Source organism: Podarcis raffonei, chromosome 16 (genome assembly GCF_027172205.1).
Source record: "Podarcis raffonei isolate rPodRaf1 chromosome 16, rPodRaf1.pri, whole genome shotgun sequence".
Lineage (NCBI taxonomy): Eukaryota > Metazoa > Chordata > Lepidosauria > Squamata > Lacertidae > Podarcis > Podarcis raffonei.
Window position 1 is genome coordinate 14,267,256 of NC_070617.1, and position 19,030 is coordinate 14,286,285.

Genomic DNA, 19,030 nt, shown 5'->3' on the forward strand with positions numbered 1-19,030 from the left:
GGATCTAAGTGCGACAGCCGTTTTCCCACCTGCAATAGCTTGTAGCCATTGCTAGGCTTATCAATGAGTTTCTCTAATCCTCTTTTAAAGCTACCCGATACCGTGGGAGCAAATTCCATGGTCGAAACTATGCCCTGCAGAAAGAAGGGCTTTCGTTTGTCTTTCCTGAATCCTCCAGCATATTCAGCTTCATCGGAGGCTCCCTGCTCTTCCCAGCAGGCATGGGGGGCACAAAGAAGCTGGAAGGTGGGGCAGTTTTCAGTGGGGAAATGGCACAAGAAGAAAAGACGAAGCACCTCCCCCCCGCCCCATGCTGGTCTTCTGCTTCAAACTGCAGCCTCAGAGGCTGAATTTCTTAAAACCAAATGGCTGTCTCCCCCCAAAAAAGCAGCACAGGACACGTTGCTCCTCCTATCAGGCAGGCAAAACCAGCCACTGGGCACAACTTGGTAATTCACCCAAAGACTGCAAAAAACACGCATATATTTGCTCTCCCCTGTGTTTAATTAGAACAGGCAGTCTAAAAATGGACTGTTTCTGACTCTGAACTTTGGAAGGGGGGGAAATCATAATATTTGTATTTAAATATTACAAATTCTTCCAATGATTGTGCTGAGGGGAAATACTGGAGACTGCTTCTTTTCCCGTTTTCTCCCATTAATTTCCACACAGAACACTTTCAGGGCATTTTGGGGGAGGGGGGTGGATGAGCATTTTAAATATTTGCCCAGCATATCTTTTAAAACCTTTTCAGTTGCTTCCAATTTACTCACCTAAGGCAAAAAACAAGAGCCCGCCCATGTCTTGAAACAAATTAAGAAGAGTCCTTAAGACCAAATCCCACTTCCAACGACAAAAGGTTTAATGCTTCTAGCATCTGAGGTTCTGTTTAGCCTGCATACACACCATATATTTAAAGCACACGGCCTTCCCCAAAGGATCCTGTGAGTTTACAAAGCTGAAATTCCCAGCACCTTTAGACAACAGTTCCCATGATTCTTTGGGGGGAAGCCATGTTGGTGCATACGCAGCCTTAGGTATGATAGGTCATCATGGGATTTTGGAGTTGGAAGGCACCGCAGAGACCATACGGCCCCAACCCAGTGCTCAGCACATGACCCGCAATACAGGGTGCAACTCAATCCTGCCAGGCTCTGCTTACATACCTCCAGCCGGAGAGAGCCCAGCACTGTGCACAGCAGTCTGGTTCCACTCTCCAAAGAGTTCCTGCCATTACGAAACTTCTCCTAATGTTCCTAAGCAGGTCTCTGCTTCTCGGCAATTACTAACTGGTTGCAGCCCTGCCCTCCGTCGCTGTGGATTTGTCTATAATTCCCTTTTAAAGCTGTCCCTCTCTAATTCCGTAAGAAGGTGTGCGGTGTGAAAAAGTACTTTTCTGGGCACCTCAGGGGTTGAAGACATAATAAGAAGAGCCTTTGCAAAACAAAATGTTACAATTTTATTAGAATATCGACAGATTTTTTTAAAATAAAAAAGGAAGAAAAAACCAAGAAGGATGAGACTTGGCAGGCCCTAATTTAGCAGCCAAAAGGGGCCCAAAATATCCAGTCGGGTGCTCTTCCTCAAACAGTCTTGTGGGTGGTGTAAACGACAGAGTCAACCTGGACCCCTCATAAGTTTGTGGCAAGGAAGTGCATTTTGGGCTAGTAAACATCTGGCACATCATGCTAGAGCAGGGGTGGTGAACCTGTAGCTCACCAGATGTTGCTGAATGAAAAAGCTCACTGGCCCAGAAAGCCTCGGGTTCCCTGCCCCTGTGATGAGGCAATAGGACAAACCCATCCTTTCCTTGGCACCTGTGTTTTACAAGGAGCAACAGTGCTGGCTGTCTCTGGGGCCAGCTTCCCACAGCTGCTGGCTGCTGAAATACGGTAACTGTGACCACACAACAGGCCTTCCTCTAACTCTGCTGGCAGTGGGGAGGCGTATTCCACGCTGGCTGGTGAATCGTTGGCACACAGGCGCACCCACAGCCTCCCACTGATTCAAGGCAGAGGTCCTGATGTGCAGTACAACTGAGCCAAAGTCTTGCTCAAGGCAGGGCCCAAGTTCCTGAAGCAAAAGAGGAAGGAAGAGAGCAAAAGGGCAGAGGTTAGGAGAGTCAACAACAGGACAATTGTCAAGGCAACTGGGCTCTCCGAGGTTCAGGCTACAGGGTTGGACCCTCAGGGTGTGGTTAAGACCGACCGGCCCCTCCCTCGGTCCTTTTTCTGGCCTCGTTTCCCAAAATCCCACAGTGAAAAACCCGTTCTAGGCTGCTGACTCTCTTCTCTGCTAGATCTCTGTCCGTTGCCTGAGCTCCCAAACCCACATCCTGTGTGGTTCTTGCACAAGATGCCTTTTGCACGCTGAAGCTCCAGGCCTGGGGAGGGGAGGGGAAACATGCAGCTCTGTTGCTCACCTCTGCAGTTTGCCGCATTTGACATCGCTCAGCAGCTGCTCTTGGCACTGTGGCGTTGGGCAAGAGGCGTAAGCAGCCAGGAGGCTGAAGGGAAAGAGAGAAAGCGGGAGAAGGGGGTCATGGATGGCAAACCGAAACCCATTCAGATGGCTTACAGCAGGGATGGGGAACTTGAGGGCCTCTGGACGGTGCTGGACTACAACTCCCACCACCCCTCACGACTGGTCATGTTGGCTGGGGCTGATGGGAGGTGGAGTCTAACAGCCTTTGTATGCCCTGGCTCAGAGCAAGGAAACCTGCCTTGTGCTAGGCCAGGCTTATTTTGTCCTACTCTGATTGGCAGAAGCTTTCCAGGGTCTCAGGAGGTAAGAGGTACTTCCCCAACCCCTGCCACCTGAATCTGGGGGGGGGGACACGAAAGAGGTACACAGAAGTATGCATGGATAGGGGGAATGCCTCTCTTGTAATACAGTGGTACCTCTGGTTAAGAACTTAATTCGTTCTGGAGGTCTGTTCTTAATTGGAAGCACCACTTTAGCTAATGGGGCCTCCTGCTGCCGCCGCGCTGCTGGAGCACAATTTCTGCTCTCATCCTGAAGCAAAGTTCTTAACCTGAGGTAGTATTTCTGGGTTAGCAGAGTCTGTCACCTGAAGCGTATGTAACCTGAAGTGTCTGTAACCCAAAGTACCACTGTACTAGGGATCAGCCCCGCTGCATTGTGGGAGATTCAGGAATGGCAAAAGAAAGGCTTTCTTTACGCAGTGCATAGTTCAACTGTGGAACTGGCTCCCACAAGAAGCAGTGATGGCCACCCCCTTGGATGGCATTAGGTGGTAGGCTGCTTCAAGGAGGAGAAGGCTATCAATAGTTAGGAGTTGTAGCGGCTATATTGTACCCTCCAGGATCTGAGGCAGCCTGGGAAACACAAGTGAGAAGAGTGCTGTTGAGCTCAGCTCCTTCTTTAGGGCTCCTCATTGGGGCATCTGGTGAGAATAGGATGCTTGATGGGCCTTTGGGCTGACCCAGATGGGCTCCTAGGTTTCTATATTAAGCTAGGCCAGGGTTTCCCAAACTTGGGTCTCCGGCTGCTTTTAGACTACAATTCCCACCATCCCTGACCACTGGTCCTGCTAGCTGAGGATGATGGGAGTTGTAGTCCAGCTGGGGACCCAAGTTTGGGAAATGCTGAGCTAGGCAATGCAGTAGAGGACAGCCTCCTCCATCACCCCAACCAGCCAATGACCTTGTGTCTTTCATAGCCTGTCTCCGCACCTAGCTGGTGTTTTGTATCTCTCCAGGATGGCAGCTGCCTTGTCTCCACTGATGCCGCTGATCTGCATGAGTTGCCGCGCAAAGACCTCACTCACTGTTTGGGCCTGGGAGAGGGAGGGGTAAGAGAGTTGATAATAATAGTAGTAGTAGTAGTAGTAACAATAATTTTATTATTTATACCCCGCCCATCTGGCTGGGTTTCCCCAGCCACTCTGGGCGGCTCCCAACAGAATATTAAAAACACGATAAAACATCAAACATTAAAAACTTCCCTAAACACGGCTGCCTTCAGATGTCTTCTAAAAGTCAGGTGATAGTTTATTTCCTTGACATCTGATGGGAAGCCACTGCCGAGAAGGCCCTCTGCCTGGTTCCCTGTAATCTCACTTCTGAGAGGGAACCGCCAGAAGGTCCTTGGAGCTGGACCTCAGTGTCTGGGCTGATCAAGAAAGGCGCCCCGACCTTCAATTTGCTCTACACACACACACACACACACACACACACACACACACACACACACACGTTAGAAGAAGAAAGAAAGCAAGAGAGAAAAGGGAAGAATAGCAAGCACCCTTTCAGGATTGTTGGCGGTGCAAACAAGAGAGAACTTCGCAAATCAAACCCTCGAGGAGAGAAGATGAGGGGGAGACATGGCAGTGGCCTTTAACCACATGAGGAGTCATAGGATTGCAGAGTTGGAAGGGGGCATGGGGATCATCTAGTCCAACCCCCTGCAGTGCAGGAATCTTTTGCCCTAACGTGGGGCTCGAACCCACAGCCCTGAGATTAAGAGTCTCGTGCTCTGCCGACTGAGCCATCATTGAAGTATGTGGAGTACATTAGAAACTACCTTGTTCTTCACGGCCCCTTCGTTAAACTCAGCAAAGGTCAGAAGCCGGCAGGAGCCAGCGCTGGGCTGCAGAGGGCGCTCCTGCTCTAGTTCCTCCTTGGTACAGCTCAGAAGGGTTTTGTCCTAGGGAAGACAAAGGAGGAACAGTCCTTAGCAGCTACAGGGCTCACAACCTCGGTCTCCTCCACTCTCCCCTTTCAGACTCACAGCATCACCTTTTCCTCCTTCTCCCTGCCTCCAGCGCCCTCGTATGGATGGCCAGCTTTTTCATTATAAACTCGCCGAACATTTGTTTCAGTCCTGGAAAACCCAAGTAAGCTCAAGCGAGCAAAGAACTTTTATTTCGTTCACGCGACAGCTAAATGGGCTTGGCTGAAGTTGTCGCTGGATTAAAAGGAACAGAGAAATCTCTGTTTTACTGAGTCGCCTCAATGGTCCTCTTAGCCCTACGTTGTCTACAAACTTGGGCCTCCAGCTGTTTTTGGACTACAGCTCCCATCATCCTTGACCACTGGTTCTGCTAGCTAGGGATGATGGGAATTGTAGTCCAAAAACAGCAGGCAACCCAAGTTTGGAAAAGCCTGCCTACACCAACCTTGGACTTACAACTCCCATCATCCCTTGCTAGCAGGCCCAGTGATCAGGGATGATGGGAGTTGTAGTCCAAAAAATATATGGGGGCCCAAAGTTTACACCAGCAGCAGTGGATTTTCAGGGTTGAAGGCAGGGTGCTCTCTCGTAGTCCTGCTGTAGGGATTGAACCTGGGACCTTCTCCATGCAAATAATGTCCTCTGTCAATAAACTATGAGGGTTTCAGACAGGGTCTTCCTTTCCCGGCCTTACCCAGAGATGCTGGAGACTGAACCTGGGGACATCTGTGTGCAAAGCTGATGCTCGACCACTGAGCTATGACCCTTCCTTGAAAGAAACCTTAATATGACGAGGTTTCACCAGTTAACTGAATCTCTGTAGAACAGATCAATCATTCTAAAAGGGGTGGTGGTGGACAAACCAGCCTCATCTTTGCTTCCTGGTGATGCACAAGCACATGTGGAGGCCGGTGCTCCCTCCCAAAAGAGGTACAACCTACCTGTGTGATTCCAAACGCTTGCATTTTAAAAAATCTGACCATTAACTGAGTGGAGGTTGTTGTTTTTAACTGCCACTCAGAAAGGTATTTAAAAGCAATTAATATAACCTTAGCCGATTTAACATTGCGCCCTGATTATCTGTATGCTGGAGGCTAGGCCTAGGCCTGAATAAATAAGATCCAATCACAACAATAAATCAGTAATAGTAAGTGTTCCTGAGCAGATGCAGAGTGCTGCAAACACAGCACTAAGTAACTCCCAACCAGTCTTGGCACATCTTGGGAGAAAAGAAGCAGGGCAAGAGCTTAAGTCAAATCTTTTAAAAGCAAAGGATAAAAATACACAGAAGAGGCAGGCAGTTACAGCAGAGAAACAAACTAAATGTGCCACTCTCCTGGGTGAGCAGTCCCCGCCCCCACATTTCACCCCGCTCCAAACTCGCCTCGTACAGTCTGGTCAGCTGACGCGTCATCAGGGTCAAATACGCTGCGGATTCCCGTAGGTCCCGAGTGCGTTTAACGAAGAAGCCATCCACCACCTGGGAAAGACAACGGTTATCTTTTAAAAATAAAATAAAAATCAATTTTTATTTGTTTTCACAATCCAGTAAAATAGTATCTATAACAGAGAGAATTGAAAAGACAAGAAAGAAAGCAAAAGAGGAAAGAAGGGGGGGGAGAACAAAGGGGTAAGAAATGTTAGAAAACTTCTGGTTTTCCATCTGCCAGTTACATTAAAGGTAAAGGTAAAGGACCCCTGACAGTTAAGTCCAGTCACAGAAGACTCTGGGGTTGCAGCACTCATCTCGCTTTACTGGCCGAGGGAGCCGGCCTACAGCTTCCGGGTCATGTGGCCAGCATGACTAAGCGAATCAGAGCAGCTCATGGAAACGCTGTTTACCTTCCCGCTGGAGCGGTACCTATTTATCTACTTGCACTTTGACTTGCACTTTCGCACTGCTAGGTTGGCAGGAGCAGGGACCGAGCAACGGGAGCTCACCCCGTCATGGGGATTCGAACTGCTGACCTTCTGATCGGCAAGCCCTAGGCTCAGTGGTTTAGATCACAGCGCCACCCACGTCCTGGCCAGTAACATTAGAAAAGGGTTATTTGAGACATTTGGTCCATCCTCTCTGCTTTCTGTTAAATCATATTGGAAAGACGACGGTTATCACGGCTGCTGGAAGCTGCCAGTCCCCTTCCCAGGTGCAGGCAGCTAAAGCCTTCCCTAACCCCCCAAATATGCAACCCTGAAGCGGTTGCCATGGCAGGGGACAAGTTAGGGATGGAGGCAGGATCCAGGGTGGCTGAGTGCTGGCAGAGCCTGGGGGAAGTATGCACAGCGGCAGCCCTACCTGGGCTTGAGGTAACACAGCCAGGTAGACTGAAGTACCGACTCTCCTGGGGAGCCCCTACCTGGGTGTTGGTCATCGCTTGCTGGAGAGTCTTTTCGGGCAAGCTGAGGTGTTGTGCGGAGCCCGATTCTTCCACCAGGTAGATGGGGTGAGAAATGCCACATTGCCGCAGACGGAACTAGGAAGAAGTGAGCAGTTAGTTATGAGCTGGGGGTGCTGCAGGTGTGGGAGTGGAGAAGCCTTCAGAGCTCTCCAAGTGCTTGCTCTCTCTCACACACACAAAAAGACTGCTTTCCAGGGCTCTCGACACATGCTCAGAGGAACTCTCATCTAGTGCAATCACTTTCTGAAACGTTGCAGAGTGGCAGAGAGGGAGGGAAGGGAAGCAGGGCATCTCCCTCTTGCTCTGCTGAGCAACCAGCTCCCTTGGGCTCTCCTCCTCCCTAAGTGCCACTGAGCAATGGCTGTTCCATCAGACTGTGGAGCAGAGACGGCAAGCAGGACTATTCCTTCAGCTGTGATGGGACAGCTACTGCCTGTGGCTCTCATCGCGGTCACTGAGCCACGACCATTGCATCAGACTGCCTGATCCCAGTCCCGTCCCTTCACGGGGCTCCAGGTGACTACTCTCCCCACCCAGACACAGCGCAGCACCTTCTGCTCACGAAAGCGGCCGTCAATGATGCTGCTGCACAGGTCCGGCATCCGTTTCCGTTCTACTACGTAGTCCAGCACCAGCTCCCGAGCGGCAGGTGGCTGTAGCTGTCCTGGAAAACGAAAGAAGGGGGAGGAGGGCGACTGTTTAAAAGAACGTCGATTTAGCCTCAACCTGGTGAACCAAGGGAGAGATACAACCAGAGCCCCCCTCCCACAGCGCCAATCAGCCAGCAACGCCAGCCACCAGAGGAATACAGGGCTCTCCAGGACTTCAGGCTCCCTACTTGAAGAATGGTGCAAAGTGAATGTGGGACCCCCTGCAAGCAAGGAAGATCCTCTGCCCCCGAGCCACAGCCTTTTTCCGAAGCATTGGCTGAGTTACTCAAGCTCATCTTGCTGGGGGGGGGGGAGGTTTGGATGATGAGATGACCCTCAGGTTCTGCGATTCAACGAAAGGCAACTTTCTAGAATTTAAAGCTTTTTCAAAATGGGTAATGCCCAGAGGCTCCAGCTTGGGCCCAAGACTGAGGGGGCCCCAGTGTCACATGACGTGTCTTGTGACGTCACATGCATGACATGCATCGTGCGCACATCGTCGAGAGGGGGCCAAGGGCCTGGCCCAGTGCCACTCAGCACCAATGGCTGCAGCTCCTCCACTCTCATGCTCAGGAGGAGCCTGTCACTGATGCTGCACCGTGTTTGGCCAAGGAATTGGCGCCTATGCTAATGCCCATCTTAGCCTCTGGCAGTAGAAGGAAAGGGTAAGTAAAGGTAAAGGTACCCCTGCCCGTACAGGCCAGTCTTGCCAGACTCTAGGGTTGTGCGCTCATCTCACTCTATAGGCCGGGAGCCAGCGCTGTCCGCAGACACTTCTGGGTCACGTGGCCAGCGTGACAAGCTGCATCTGGCGAGCCAGAGACGCACACGGAATGCTGTTTACCTTCCCGCTGGTAAGTGGTCCCTATTTATCTACTTGCACCCGGGGGTGCTTTCGAACTGCTAGGTTGGCAGGCGTTGGGACCGAGCAACGGGAGCGCACCCCGCCACAGGGACTCGAACCGCTGACCATACGATCGGCAAGTCCTAGGCGCTGAGGTTTTACCCACAGCGCCACCCGAAGGAAAGGGTAGGTAGATGGAATTGTAATGATCAGAGGACTGTCACCCCCTTCCCTGCCTCTGTCCTTTCACCACCTGCCCCTTAGCTCCTGAGAGGAGGTGTGGAACTGCAGAGGGAGCGCTGAGAGGCCTACATGGTCGCATGGATGGAGTTGGAAGGGGACCAGAGCAATTCCTCCCCTTCCCGCATCCTTGGTGCAGTTTTAGGTAATTGAAAAGGTGTTCAAGGTACCAGACCCTGTTTTCCTAAAAAAGTCATCACAGGGAAGCAAGGGCACCAGGGCACGAACCTCCCTGGGTGACCCTGGGAGAGTCACTGCCTCTCAGGCTAACCTACCTCACAGGGTTATATGCGGAGGGGAAAGAACCATGTACGTCAGCTTGAGCTTCTTGGAGGAAAAAGGGGGCACATAAATGCAAAAAAATAGATAAACTGACGCGGGCTATCAGTGAAGTGGCAGGTTCAGAGGGAAGGCAAAATCCTGACACGCTTTTCCAATGGACCCTCCTATCGCATGTCCCAAACCACCCGCCACACTCACCTGCTGCAGGTAAGACTCTCTCCCTGGCCACCCAGAGGAAGTCCCCGATGTGAAGCTTCCGGATGCTGAAGGGAACATTGTGGCGCTGGAGCTCACTCACCAAATCTTGCTTCCGGGACTTGGGGCCACTAAAGGGGAAATAGGGGGGAGGGAGAGCAGCTCTTTAGAGCACATTTACACTGCCAACAACAACAGCAACAAATCAGAGAAGTGGCTATCCTGAGATGATAATCCTGGTTTCAACTGAACTCTTCCCTTTAAAAAAAATTACAGCTACATTTTATTGTTTTTATCACAAAGGCACTACAAAAGTGACGGACGTAACACAAGCTTATCTCGTCCTAATGATAAACGTAATTTGTTATCCAAAATATGATTTTATGATCTACATAGGCAAGGAGACAGCTTCTACTGTCTTCGTCTGCTCTGTCAAACGCTGGTTATTTGCTGGTTATTAAGATCCACTTTTGCAGCACCAGAAACCCTCTGATCGGCACCTATACCTTGCATGGTTTCTAGAAGCTTCCTGACAGGCCCATCGAGCCAGATCTGTATTTCCCAACACTCCCATGGGCCAACTTTGACAGGTGGGCAGGACCACACACCTGCCAATCATCAGGTGACACTAGATGATGGATAGGTGGGTGGTCCTACCCACCTGTCTAAGTTGACCTGGGGAGGTGGAGTGGGGGCAAGAGTAGCCAAAGAAGCAGCACCAAGCAGGACTGATCTCTCACTCATCAGCTGATGAGCAAAGAGTTCAGCCCTGGTTCCTGCAGGGGACCGAGCAGGATTTAACCCGCTGACCATCAGCTGACGGGGAGGAGATCTTGCTGCTTTGGCTGCGGGTGGCAGTTACCAGAAAGGGAACCAAAGCATGTAAGCCCATGCAGAATCAAACCCCACCCATTAGCTGTCACCACCTGCCCACCAGAGTGACGGCTGATTGACAGATTGGCGTGGTTTGGGGAAATTAGCCTCACAGGCCAGATTGGACCATTTTTGCCAGTGGGCTGGGGGATGCCCATCCCTGCTGCTAGGCAGTCAAAGCATACGCCTGTCATGCACACTCTTGGCTGGTTCCTCTGCTGCTCTGTTTTTTACGTGTCCAAACTGGAACCAAATTGGGAAAGGGGCATTTATTCTGGGTAAATGAATCCAGACATATGTGTTCTTGAGAGTGCCCCATCCCCTACATGTCAGAAACAGAGTCCCCACATCCGTGTGTGTGTGTGTGTGCGCGCGCTTCACTCCTGCAGCTGCCACTCACCCCGTGGTCTCAATGAAATCCACACAGAGGATAACATCAAAGTTCCCAGGGTGAAAAGAAAACTGGGGTTTTAAGAGCCCTGCCCCTGGCTCTCTGCAGCTTGACCTGGAAAACCAGCAAATTTATTTCTTATTACATTTTAACATGTGTTATCTATCTATCTATCTATCTATCTATCTATCTATCTATCATCTATCTTTCAACGTATTAATTGCTTCCTACATAAAAATTCTCTTAGCAACTTACAGAACTTTATTTGTAGAGTTTATTTGCTGCCCTTCAGCTGAAAAGGCCCCCAAGGCAGCTCCCAAAGGTTCAAAAAGAGCTTTTTAAAAGATAACAAGTATAACAACAACAAAATACGCCAATACGTTACAATTAAAAACGTAACAAAAACCCATATAACAAATCCAGCAAAACAACAGCAAAAAAACCCTTTGACAGCAAAATCAACAAGTCATCCTAACGTGGGTTCACAAAATTAAAACAACAAAGCATTAAAAGCGCAATATTTAGCAGCTTACATTTTGTTCCTTCTAGCAGATGATGATACCATAAAATACAAATTATATAACCCAGCAAGATCCTATCTGGCGGAGTGAGCTGTGCGCTGCTCCAGCAGGGAGGGGATTCCATGGTCCTGATAACAGAGACAGGTCTCTGCCTTTCCCTTCCTTCCTTCCTTGTTCCTTGGATGTGCTGCCGGCAAAGTGTGCCGGAGGACAGGGCTGGCATACCACCCGAAATTTTTGGGGTATGGGGCGGTGGTGCTGATTGGGAATCAAGAGGCAGCTCATGGGCAGAATTTGAAACAAAAGCAAACATGCTTGGCCAGGACAGAGCGCAGCCTGCACACTAAGCCTCACCTGGGGCAGCTTCACTGCCTCTGCTACTCCCCTCCCCGAGAGCAGAAAAGTAGCTGCTCAGGAAGGAGGCTACTTACCTGGGCGAGGCATCCCTGTCCGAAGATTGCTCGCTTTCATCATCTCCCTCCAAAAGCAGCAAGGGGTCTCCAGCATCAGCTGCCTCAGCTGCCAGTGAGTTGGAGTCCTTCTCCTTTGGCTCATTCAAAGCTGCCAGTTCCCGGGCTAAGGTGAGCCCTGCGTCTGTCAGAGAATACCTGCCGGAGCAGAGGAGGGTGAGTCAAAATGGCCTCCACCCGGCCTCCCCAGCCTCTCTCCCATCTGGTTGATGTTTCCAGAGTTAAAAGGCTGCTGCGCTTCAGCTTTCACTAGGCAGGTTCCCAATCCTAGCCAGGTTCATGCTAAAGATGGTCCCACCCGCTCTATACTTGACAGATCATTGGGCTGCGCAGGAGAAGGCCTCCTGCAGGTCCCCTCTGATGAGGAGGTTTGTTCCCCACAATGCAGGAATCGGGCCTTGAGTGTGGCAGCACCTCCTGCCTGGAACCCCTTCCCAATGCATATCAGACAGGTGATGTCTCTGTTATCCTTTTGGTCAGAGACAACGGCTGACACCACGGAACAAAGCAGGGCTTTCCACTGATGGGGCATGTAGGCAGCAGGGTCCCTGCCCATTTCTCTCTCTGTGTGTGTTTTTGTGTGAAAGATGCCATCCCTTCTGGGACCCAAAGATCCTCCGCTTTCGTCTTTCTCTTCTCTTAAAACTTTTGAGCACTTCATACAGTTGGATCGGAGCCTGTAAGCCAGGCATAGGCAAACTCGGCCCTTCAGATGTTTTGGGACTACAACTCCCATCATCCCTAGCTAACAGGACCAGTGGTCAGGGATGATGGGAATTGTAGTCTCAAAAAACATCTGGAGGGCTGAGTTTGCCTATGCCTGCTGTAAGCAAATGTGTGGCTCATGCTAAAAGCTTGCACACCTCACTCCAATACAAGCTATGTGCTATCTATGGATTCTCCCTTACCTCCCAGGTAGCTGGTGCAACATCCTTACCTGGCTGGGATATTGGTCTTGAGGACCAACTCCTTGCGAAGCAGAGTGCTGATTGCAGACCAGGCAGTGTTCTTACTCCCAGGATCAGCCTGTTGGGGGAAGCAGAAGCAGCAACAACAATATACATAATCTCAGGAGAGAAAGGAAGGCTGGGGAAGGCCACCTCAGGGCCTGCTGCAGCAGAACTTTCCCCTTCTTCCCACCAACCCACAAGGTGGGAGGGATCCTGATGCCTTTGAAGTGTTTTGCTGATTTTTTTTTTAATGTATTCTAACATTTCTTGCAAACTGGTATCCGCATTATTGCGAGTGCAGGGTCATAAGGCAGACTAAGATATTCCGTAACCAGATTATCATGCCAATAGGGCTCCTCCAAACGGCCTGCTTATTGCGCATTCATTCCGATTTCCTTGTGTAAAACTGACATGGTGTTAAACTAGGTTCGGTCATAACTGAGGACTCATTGCTACCTCTTTGCGGAGAGGTTAAATGGCAATGGTCATTCGCCCTACCATATTTTTCGCTGTATAAGACGCACTTTTCCCCTCCTAAAAAGTAAGGGGACATGTGTGTGCATCTTATGGAGCGAATGCAGGCTGCACAGCTATCCCTGAAGCCAGGAGAGTGAGAGGGATTGGTGTGCACTGATCCCTCTTGCTCTCCTGGCTTCAGCGATAGCCTCCTGAGCAGAGTGGGAGTGCTCCCGCTCTGCTCAGGAAGCTTTGCGTTGCTTTTGCTGAAGCCAGGAGAGCAAGAGGGATCGATCCCTCTTGCTTTCCTGGCTTCGCTGGAAAGCCGCTGCGCAGCTTTCCCTCTGTGCGCAGCGCCTCTTCAGCCAAGCGGGAGGAGAAATGGAAGGGGCTCCGCTTCTCCTGCCGCTTTGCTGAAGGGGCGCTGCACAGAGAGGGAGAGAACATTTTTTTTCTTGTTCTCCTCCTCTAGAACTAGGTGCGTCTTATGGTCGGGTGCGTCTTATAGAGCGAAAAATACGGTCATTTGCTTGCAGGGTTTTATACGTCTTCCCATTAGCCGTTCATCCCTCCCCCATTTTTCCATGCATTTCCTCATCACTTTTCTAACCACAAAAGGTCAGCTTTTGAACCTTAAAAGAGTGGATTGTTGTACGAGGATGACAAAGGGTTCTAATCCATTTCAATTGCACAAACATAAACTTCTGGGACACGCTGGAATCCCTCCTGCAAAACAGTTAAGAGTCTGGAGGTATCCAAAGATTTTCTTAATTCATCAATCAATCTATATAAGTTTCTTGTTCTAGCCAAAGTGACAACAGTACCAATAAAATAATACAGATCATACAGGAACTCACAAGAAAAAAAGATTTCTCACACAGCGGCTGAGCTGCTCTCTGTAATTCCGGCTTTGTCAGGAAACCCCGGGAGTGAGGATTCTGGAAGAAGGGTCAAAAAGGCAGGATAGATTTTACATTTCCTCCCAGGATTCCCACCTCTTAACACTGCCCCACCTTTGCTGACTTCTTAAAGAGGATTCCAAAACAAAAGCCACTCCCACAATCCTCCAATGTTCAGGTCTTCATCATGCACCTGGGGTTTCCCCACAAGCCTTCTGGGAAAGGTGGGCTCTAGGTTCTCCCCCTCCCCAAATGTTATGTTTTTGAGCTTACTGTATTCTGCACCAGCTGTTATCTTACCACACTGTCCTGGTACAGAGCCACCAAAATGGCAAAGGCTCCAGAACGGGGATCTGGGAAGTACCTCCGGCCACGCTGGCGTGATACTGGTTGCTTCTTCTGTAAAAGGAAAAGTAGGTGTGTCTTCTTCAGGGACTCCACCAGTCTTAAGAACATATGAACACAAGGAAAAGTCCTGCTAGGTCAGGCCAGAAGGGGCCCATCTAGCCCAGCATCCTGTTCTCAGTAGTCATTCAGGTGCCTCAATAGGAAGGCCGCAAGCAGGACCTGAGCGCAACAGCTTAGTTGGAAGAGCAGAGGCTGAGTGGGAGGGACTTTCCTAAGGCGGGGGGGGGGGGGGACGACAACTCTAGGCTTGGAGGCCAAATGTGACACTCCAGGTCTGTCTCTCTGGCCCTCAGGGCTCTCCCCAGGCCACACCCCTCCCCAGCCCAGCTGAAAGCTTTGAGGTTTTCCCCCCTGGCCAGAATGTGGTCTTGAACTCTGATAATGTTTCTCGCTTGCCTAGATAAAAGATAGGGAGGTGTGGGGGGTATAAAAACTAGCCTTCTGTACAAAAGTAAAAATTATTTGTTGCTCCGTCTACTTTCGCCTCTGGCCCCACCCACCACCAACATGTGCCCCCTGCCAGGTGGACCAGAAAGGAACCCGGCTCTCCATTGAAAAAGGTTCCCCATCACTAGCCCAAAGTGACTTGGTAAGCATGTGACAGAAGCAAGAGTTAAACCAGGGACTTCCTGATTCATAGCTAGTTCTCAATGCCCTTCTATGGGATAAAAGTGGAAAATCGGGGTGGGAGGTGGGGGAACTGACCCAATACTGTTCCATGTTTTCATGAGCAAACCAGGCCGGCTACCTTCCCTGACTGCTACCCTGCCAGCCACAATGCCTCTTTTCAAAATTTGATGAAAGGTCTTTTATGTTGCAAGGCCTTTGACCATTCGGGGAGGAGCAGAGTGTGCGCTTTGTAGGAGAGCATTTTGGCGGACGGGCTAAAAAGTGAAATGGATAAATGTGCTTTCAGCACCATCCACTGGGAAAGCTGCTTGCCCCAGGACCCATGGAAATATGAAAGGCAGCTGTGTGGGGGCACTACATGATCCTCAGCCACACCTCTCAGAGGTGCGGCATAGCAATGTGGCAATCAAACTTTTTTTACGGGGGGGCAGGACAGCAAAGAACCAGAAGGCAGTAGCTTTTAAAGCTTGCACCATGTGGTTTAAATTGCACAACGCAAGCTGTCAAGTTACACAGGACTCCATTTCAGGCCAGTGTTCAAGCAAATGATGAATAGATGAATTTTTACTTCTTCTGGTTGACAGCAAGAATGGGTATTAATCTGTAGCCCAAGAAGGAGTGAGAAACTCAGGCTTGGAAGCCAAATGTGTTCCTCTGAGCCTCTCCCTAAGCGACACCCTATTTATCTATCTATTTAGAAAATGTATATACTGTACTGCTGAATTATGACAGCATCTAAGGGGTGTGCAAGAAACTCACCAATACAGTAAGTAAATCAGAATTCAGTCAAAATCCCAGCTGAAATGTCTTCAGTACGTGCTGGACATTCAGCAGAGAGGGGGCCTGCCTGATCTCAAATGGGAGGGAGGTCCTCAAAATCTGAGTCACAATGCTGAATGCACAGCTCCTGGTGGATTTGAGGTGGGCATCCAAGCCATGCGGGGGGTGGGGGAGCACTAACAGTGACTCTACTGAAGACATCAATGAAGAGGAAGGGATCAGGCGGTCCTTAAGGTATCCTGGACCCCCTTGTAAATTAAAACCAGAACCATGGGTGCTTTAGTTTGGCTGGAATGTGTCTTTAAACTGTAATAATGTCTCTTACTTGCCTGGTGGAGGATGGAGAAGAGTGTGGGTGTATTTACAGTATATAGAAACCACTAACTTTTGCATGGCTGAAATGCAGCCTGCTGTACAAAGGTTAGGAGTGATGCCCATTTGTCCTCCCGCTTTTGACTCTAGCCCCACCCACTTGTGCCTCTGGCTGCACCTACCACTGCTGGTTGCCAAGGAGAGAAGGCTTGAAAAGGTTCCCCAACCCTTGTTCTAGTCTATGACCTGCACCATCATTCAATGAATGTTTGGCAGCCCATTCTGATGATAATGCACATGTTGCATTCTCACCTTTAAGTGCTTGGCACAGGCATGGATGAGCAGACTTGGGTAATCTGCCAGGGCAGCAGTGGCTGGGACGATTCGTGGGAAAAGATCACAGCATTGTCACCCTACCCCAAATCCACTCAGCCCCACTCCAAGAGATGGGAAGAGGAAAAGAGGGGAAGTGGGCTGCCTCTTGAATTTAGGAGGAACTCGCCCAGGCAGAGAGAGTTGAGACATGGCCATACTAATAGTTCAATTGCTTGTAAGGGCAAGGTATTTACACGGACCTTTAAGCACTGTCCTTTGTTTTGATCTGGCTCTGTGGCACAGAGGGCAGGCTGGACCGCTTGATCCTTCTGAGAAGAAGCTGTGGCATGCAGACCTGGAATTCACAGTATAAACTCTGTTTAATAGATGTTTAGTGGAGACTAATGAAATTCCACAGCTGAGACCAATGAAGGAAATTTGCTCATATGTGCACTTCTCTCTTCCCCCTGCCCCCCCCCCCACAGAGGAAGAGACAGAGAAAGAGAGAGGGGGCAAAAGAGCAAGCGGCCATGAACGCATTAAAAGACTAAGCTTTCCAAATGCCAACGTCCTGCTTAGCTTTTGTTCGTTTAATGAAATGTTACCAGTTTTCAAGTTTACATTTCACCATAGCCATAAGGACTAGAAACCTGTGCAGCTTTAGAGATAAATGAACACCCCCAAGGCCCAACCTAGATGATGCCAATTCCCATGCTGCCCTGTTCATATCAGCCCTAAACAGCCTTAGACTGCAATCCAATATGCAGCTACCTGGGAGTTAAGTGTGGGGCTGGCTTCTGCATAGACATGCACGGGATTGCACTGTGAGGCCTGCCTGCATCCATTGGAATTTCCCCTCATCACCTGACACCCTCCTTTTTATTCCATCCCTCTGATGTGCAGGAGTTGGCTACCCAAAGCACAACATTCACTCTGCCAGCATGTAAATGTGGAACTTCCTTCCAGGGGATACTCACCAGGCTCCTCCTTGAATATGACTTAAGTGGCAAGAGAAGACTCTACTTGTTTCAGAGGGCAGAGCCAAAACGCAGTGGAAGGGTACTTTCTTTGCATACAGAAAATCTCAGAGTCAATCCCTGGTATCTTCAGGTAGGACTGTATGAAACTCTGGAGAGCTTTTGCAAACCACTGTGGGTAAGCAATACTGAGCTACATGGACAGATAGTCTAACTCAGTATAAACCAGCCTCCTATGTTTCTATTTAAACCAGCGCTTTATTCAGCACCATGAGGACTGGAATCTTACTTTCTATTTAAGGAACAGACTCGAGCACACATTGGACCTTCACACAGCTGCCCCACCACTCACCTGTCAATACTGTGCCATCCTGGGCTTGGCAGTGTCTCTCCAGCTGCTCGTCTAGCTGGCGGCAGATGTGCTCACCAAAGTACTGAAGGATCCGAGCCTCGCGCCCGCTGCGCAAAGGGAGTGGGTATTTGCGGAGAGAGCTCAGCGCCTGAACACAAGGAAGAGGATTTATTGTTTTGACAGTAAGGAGAGGTGCACATGGTTTCCCGTCTCTTCACTTTGACTAACAAGGAGAGCAGTTCAGGATGGGGCCACAACCACTCTGTGAAATTTGAACTAACCCATACATATTCTAGGGACGCGGGTGGCGCTGTGGGTAAGAGCCTCAGCGCCTAGGGCTTGCCGATCGAAAGGTCGGCGGTTCGAATCCCCGTGGCGGGGTGCGCTCCTGTCGTTCGGTCCCAGCGCCTGCCAACCTAGCAGTTCGAAAGCACCCCCGGGTGCAAGTAGATAAATAGGGACCGCTTACTGGCGGGAAGGTAAACGGCGTTTCCGTGTGCTGCGCTGGCTCGCCAGATGCAGCTTTGTCACGCTGGCCACGTGACCCGGAAGTGTCTCCGGACAGCGATGGCCCCCGGCCTCTTAAGTGAGATGGGCGCACAACCCTAGAGTCAGACACGACTGGCCCGTACGGACAGGGGTACCTTTACCTTTATACATATTCTCTTTGGTCAGTTCATAGTTGCTGATACTTAGGGCTGGATCTAGACTTCAATTTCAACCCGATACTCACTTTATTTGGGAGTAAGATTTCAGTGGGGCTTATTTCTCAGTATACAGTATATGTACAGGATTGCTTTGTAAGTGATACTTAGAAGATACATATTGAAATTAGTAACTAACATGGGTGGACTCCAAGTCAAGATCTTACCCATCATTTATGCATGTTTATCGATCCTGCTTGTTCAGCAAAAAACAGAGCTCCCATAGCAGCTTTACTCATAGGTCCCTGCCCGAAGGCTTATAATTTTAAGGCATAGCACTAGAGGAAAATGTATTGGGAGAGAGGAGGAAACAAACAATTTCAGATGCAAGTTATCCTAATGACCAGCTGGGGAGAAAAGTCCAAGAAGTTTAATATTATGTGTTAGCATTATATTACTACATTATAAATTGGGTACTGAGGGGAATCCAACGAGCGCGAAGGGGGATATGGGCGGAGCAAAACACCCGGAGGGCGTGGCCTGTCACTAGAGGGCGTGGCTTACCCGTTCATAGGCGCGTTGGCTCCTGAGGCGCCCGCGCTCGGCGGCCTGGTCGCGCCACTCCTGGAGCCAGCGCGTAAATAAGGGGTTCGGGCCCCCCTGAGTGGGCTTCGGCATCTTCCGAAGGCGCCGGAAAGTTTCTCTTTTCTCTTTGACCCGGAACTCGACGGGGAGATGAAGCGGGGA

General features: G+C 50.0%; 1 protein-coding gene across 2 annotated transcripts; it reads right to left on the minus strand.

Annotated features, from left to right (window-relative positions):
- Positions 1-1,435: 1,435 nt before the first annotated feature.
- Positions 1,436-18,980, minus strand: MUS81 (MUS81 structure-specific endonuclease subunit). 2 transcript variants are annotated; one of them, XM_053370182.1, is made up of 16 exons: positions 18,848-18,980; positions 17,640-17,787; positions 16,571-16,665; positions 14,166-14,264; positions 13,824-13,904; positions 12,498-12,586; positions 11,522-11,698; positions 10,579-10,683; positions 9,309-9,436; positions 7,646-7,758; positions 7,053-7,169; positions 6,080-6,175; positions 4,546-4,668; positions 3,696-3,799; positions 2,423-2,506; positions 1,436-2,073 (listed from the first exon to the last, which is right to left on the minus strand). In XM_053370182.1, exons 1-16 carry the CDS (start codon positions 18,959-18,961, stop codon positions 2,007-2,009), a joined length of 1,740 nt encoding a protein of 579 aa, XP_053226157.1. In that variant the 5' UTR covers positions 18,962-18,980; the 3' UTR covers positions 1,436-2,006. The 2 variants fall into 2 exon arrangements, with proteins under 2 accessions (XP_053226157.1, XP_053226159.1); XM_053370184.1 differs by lacking the exon at positions 10,579-10,683.
- Positions 18,981-19,030: the final 50 nt, after the last annotated feature.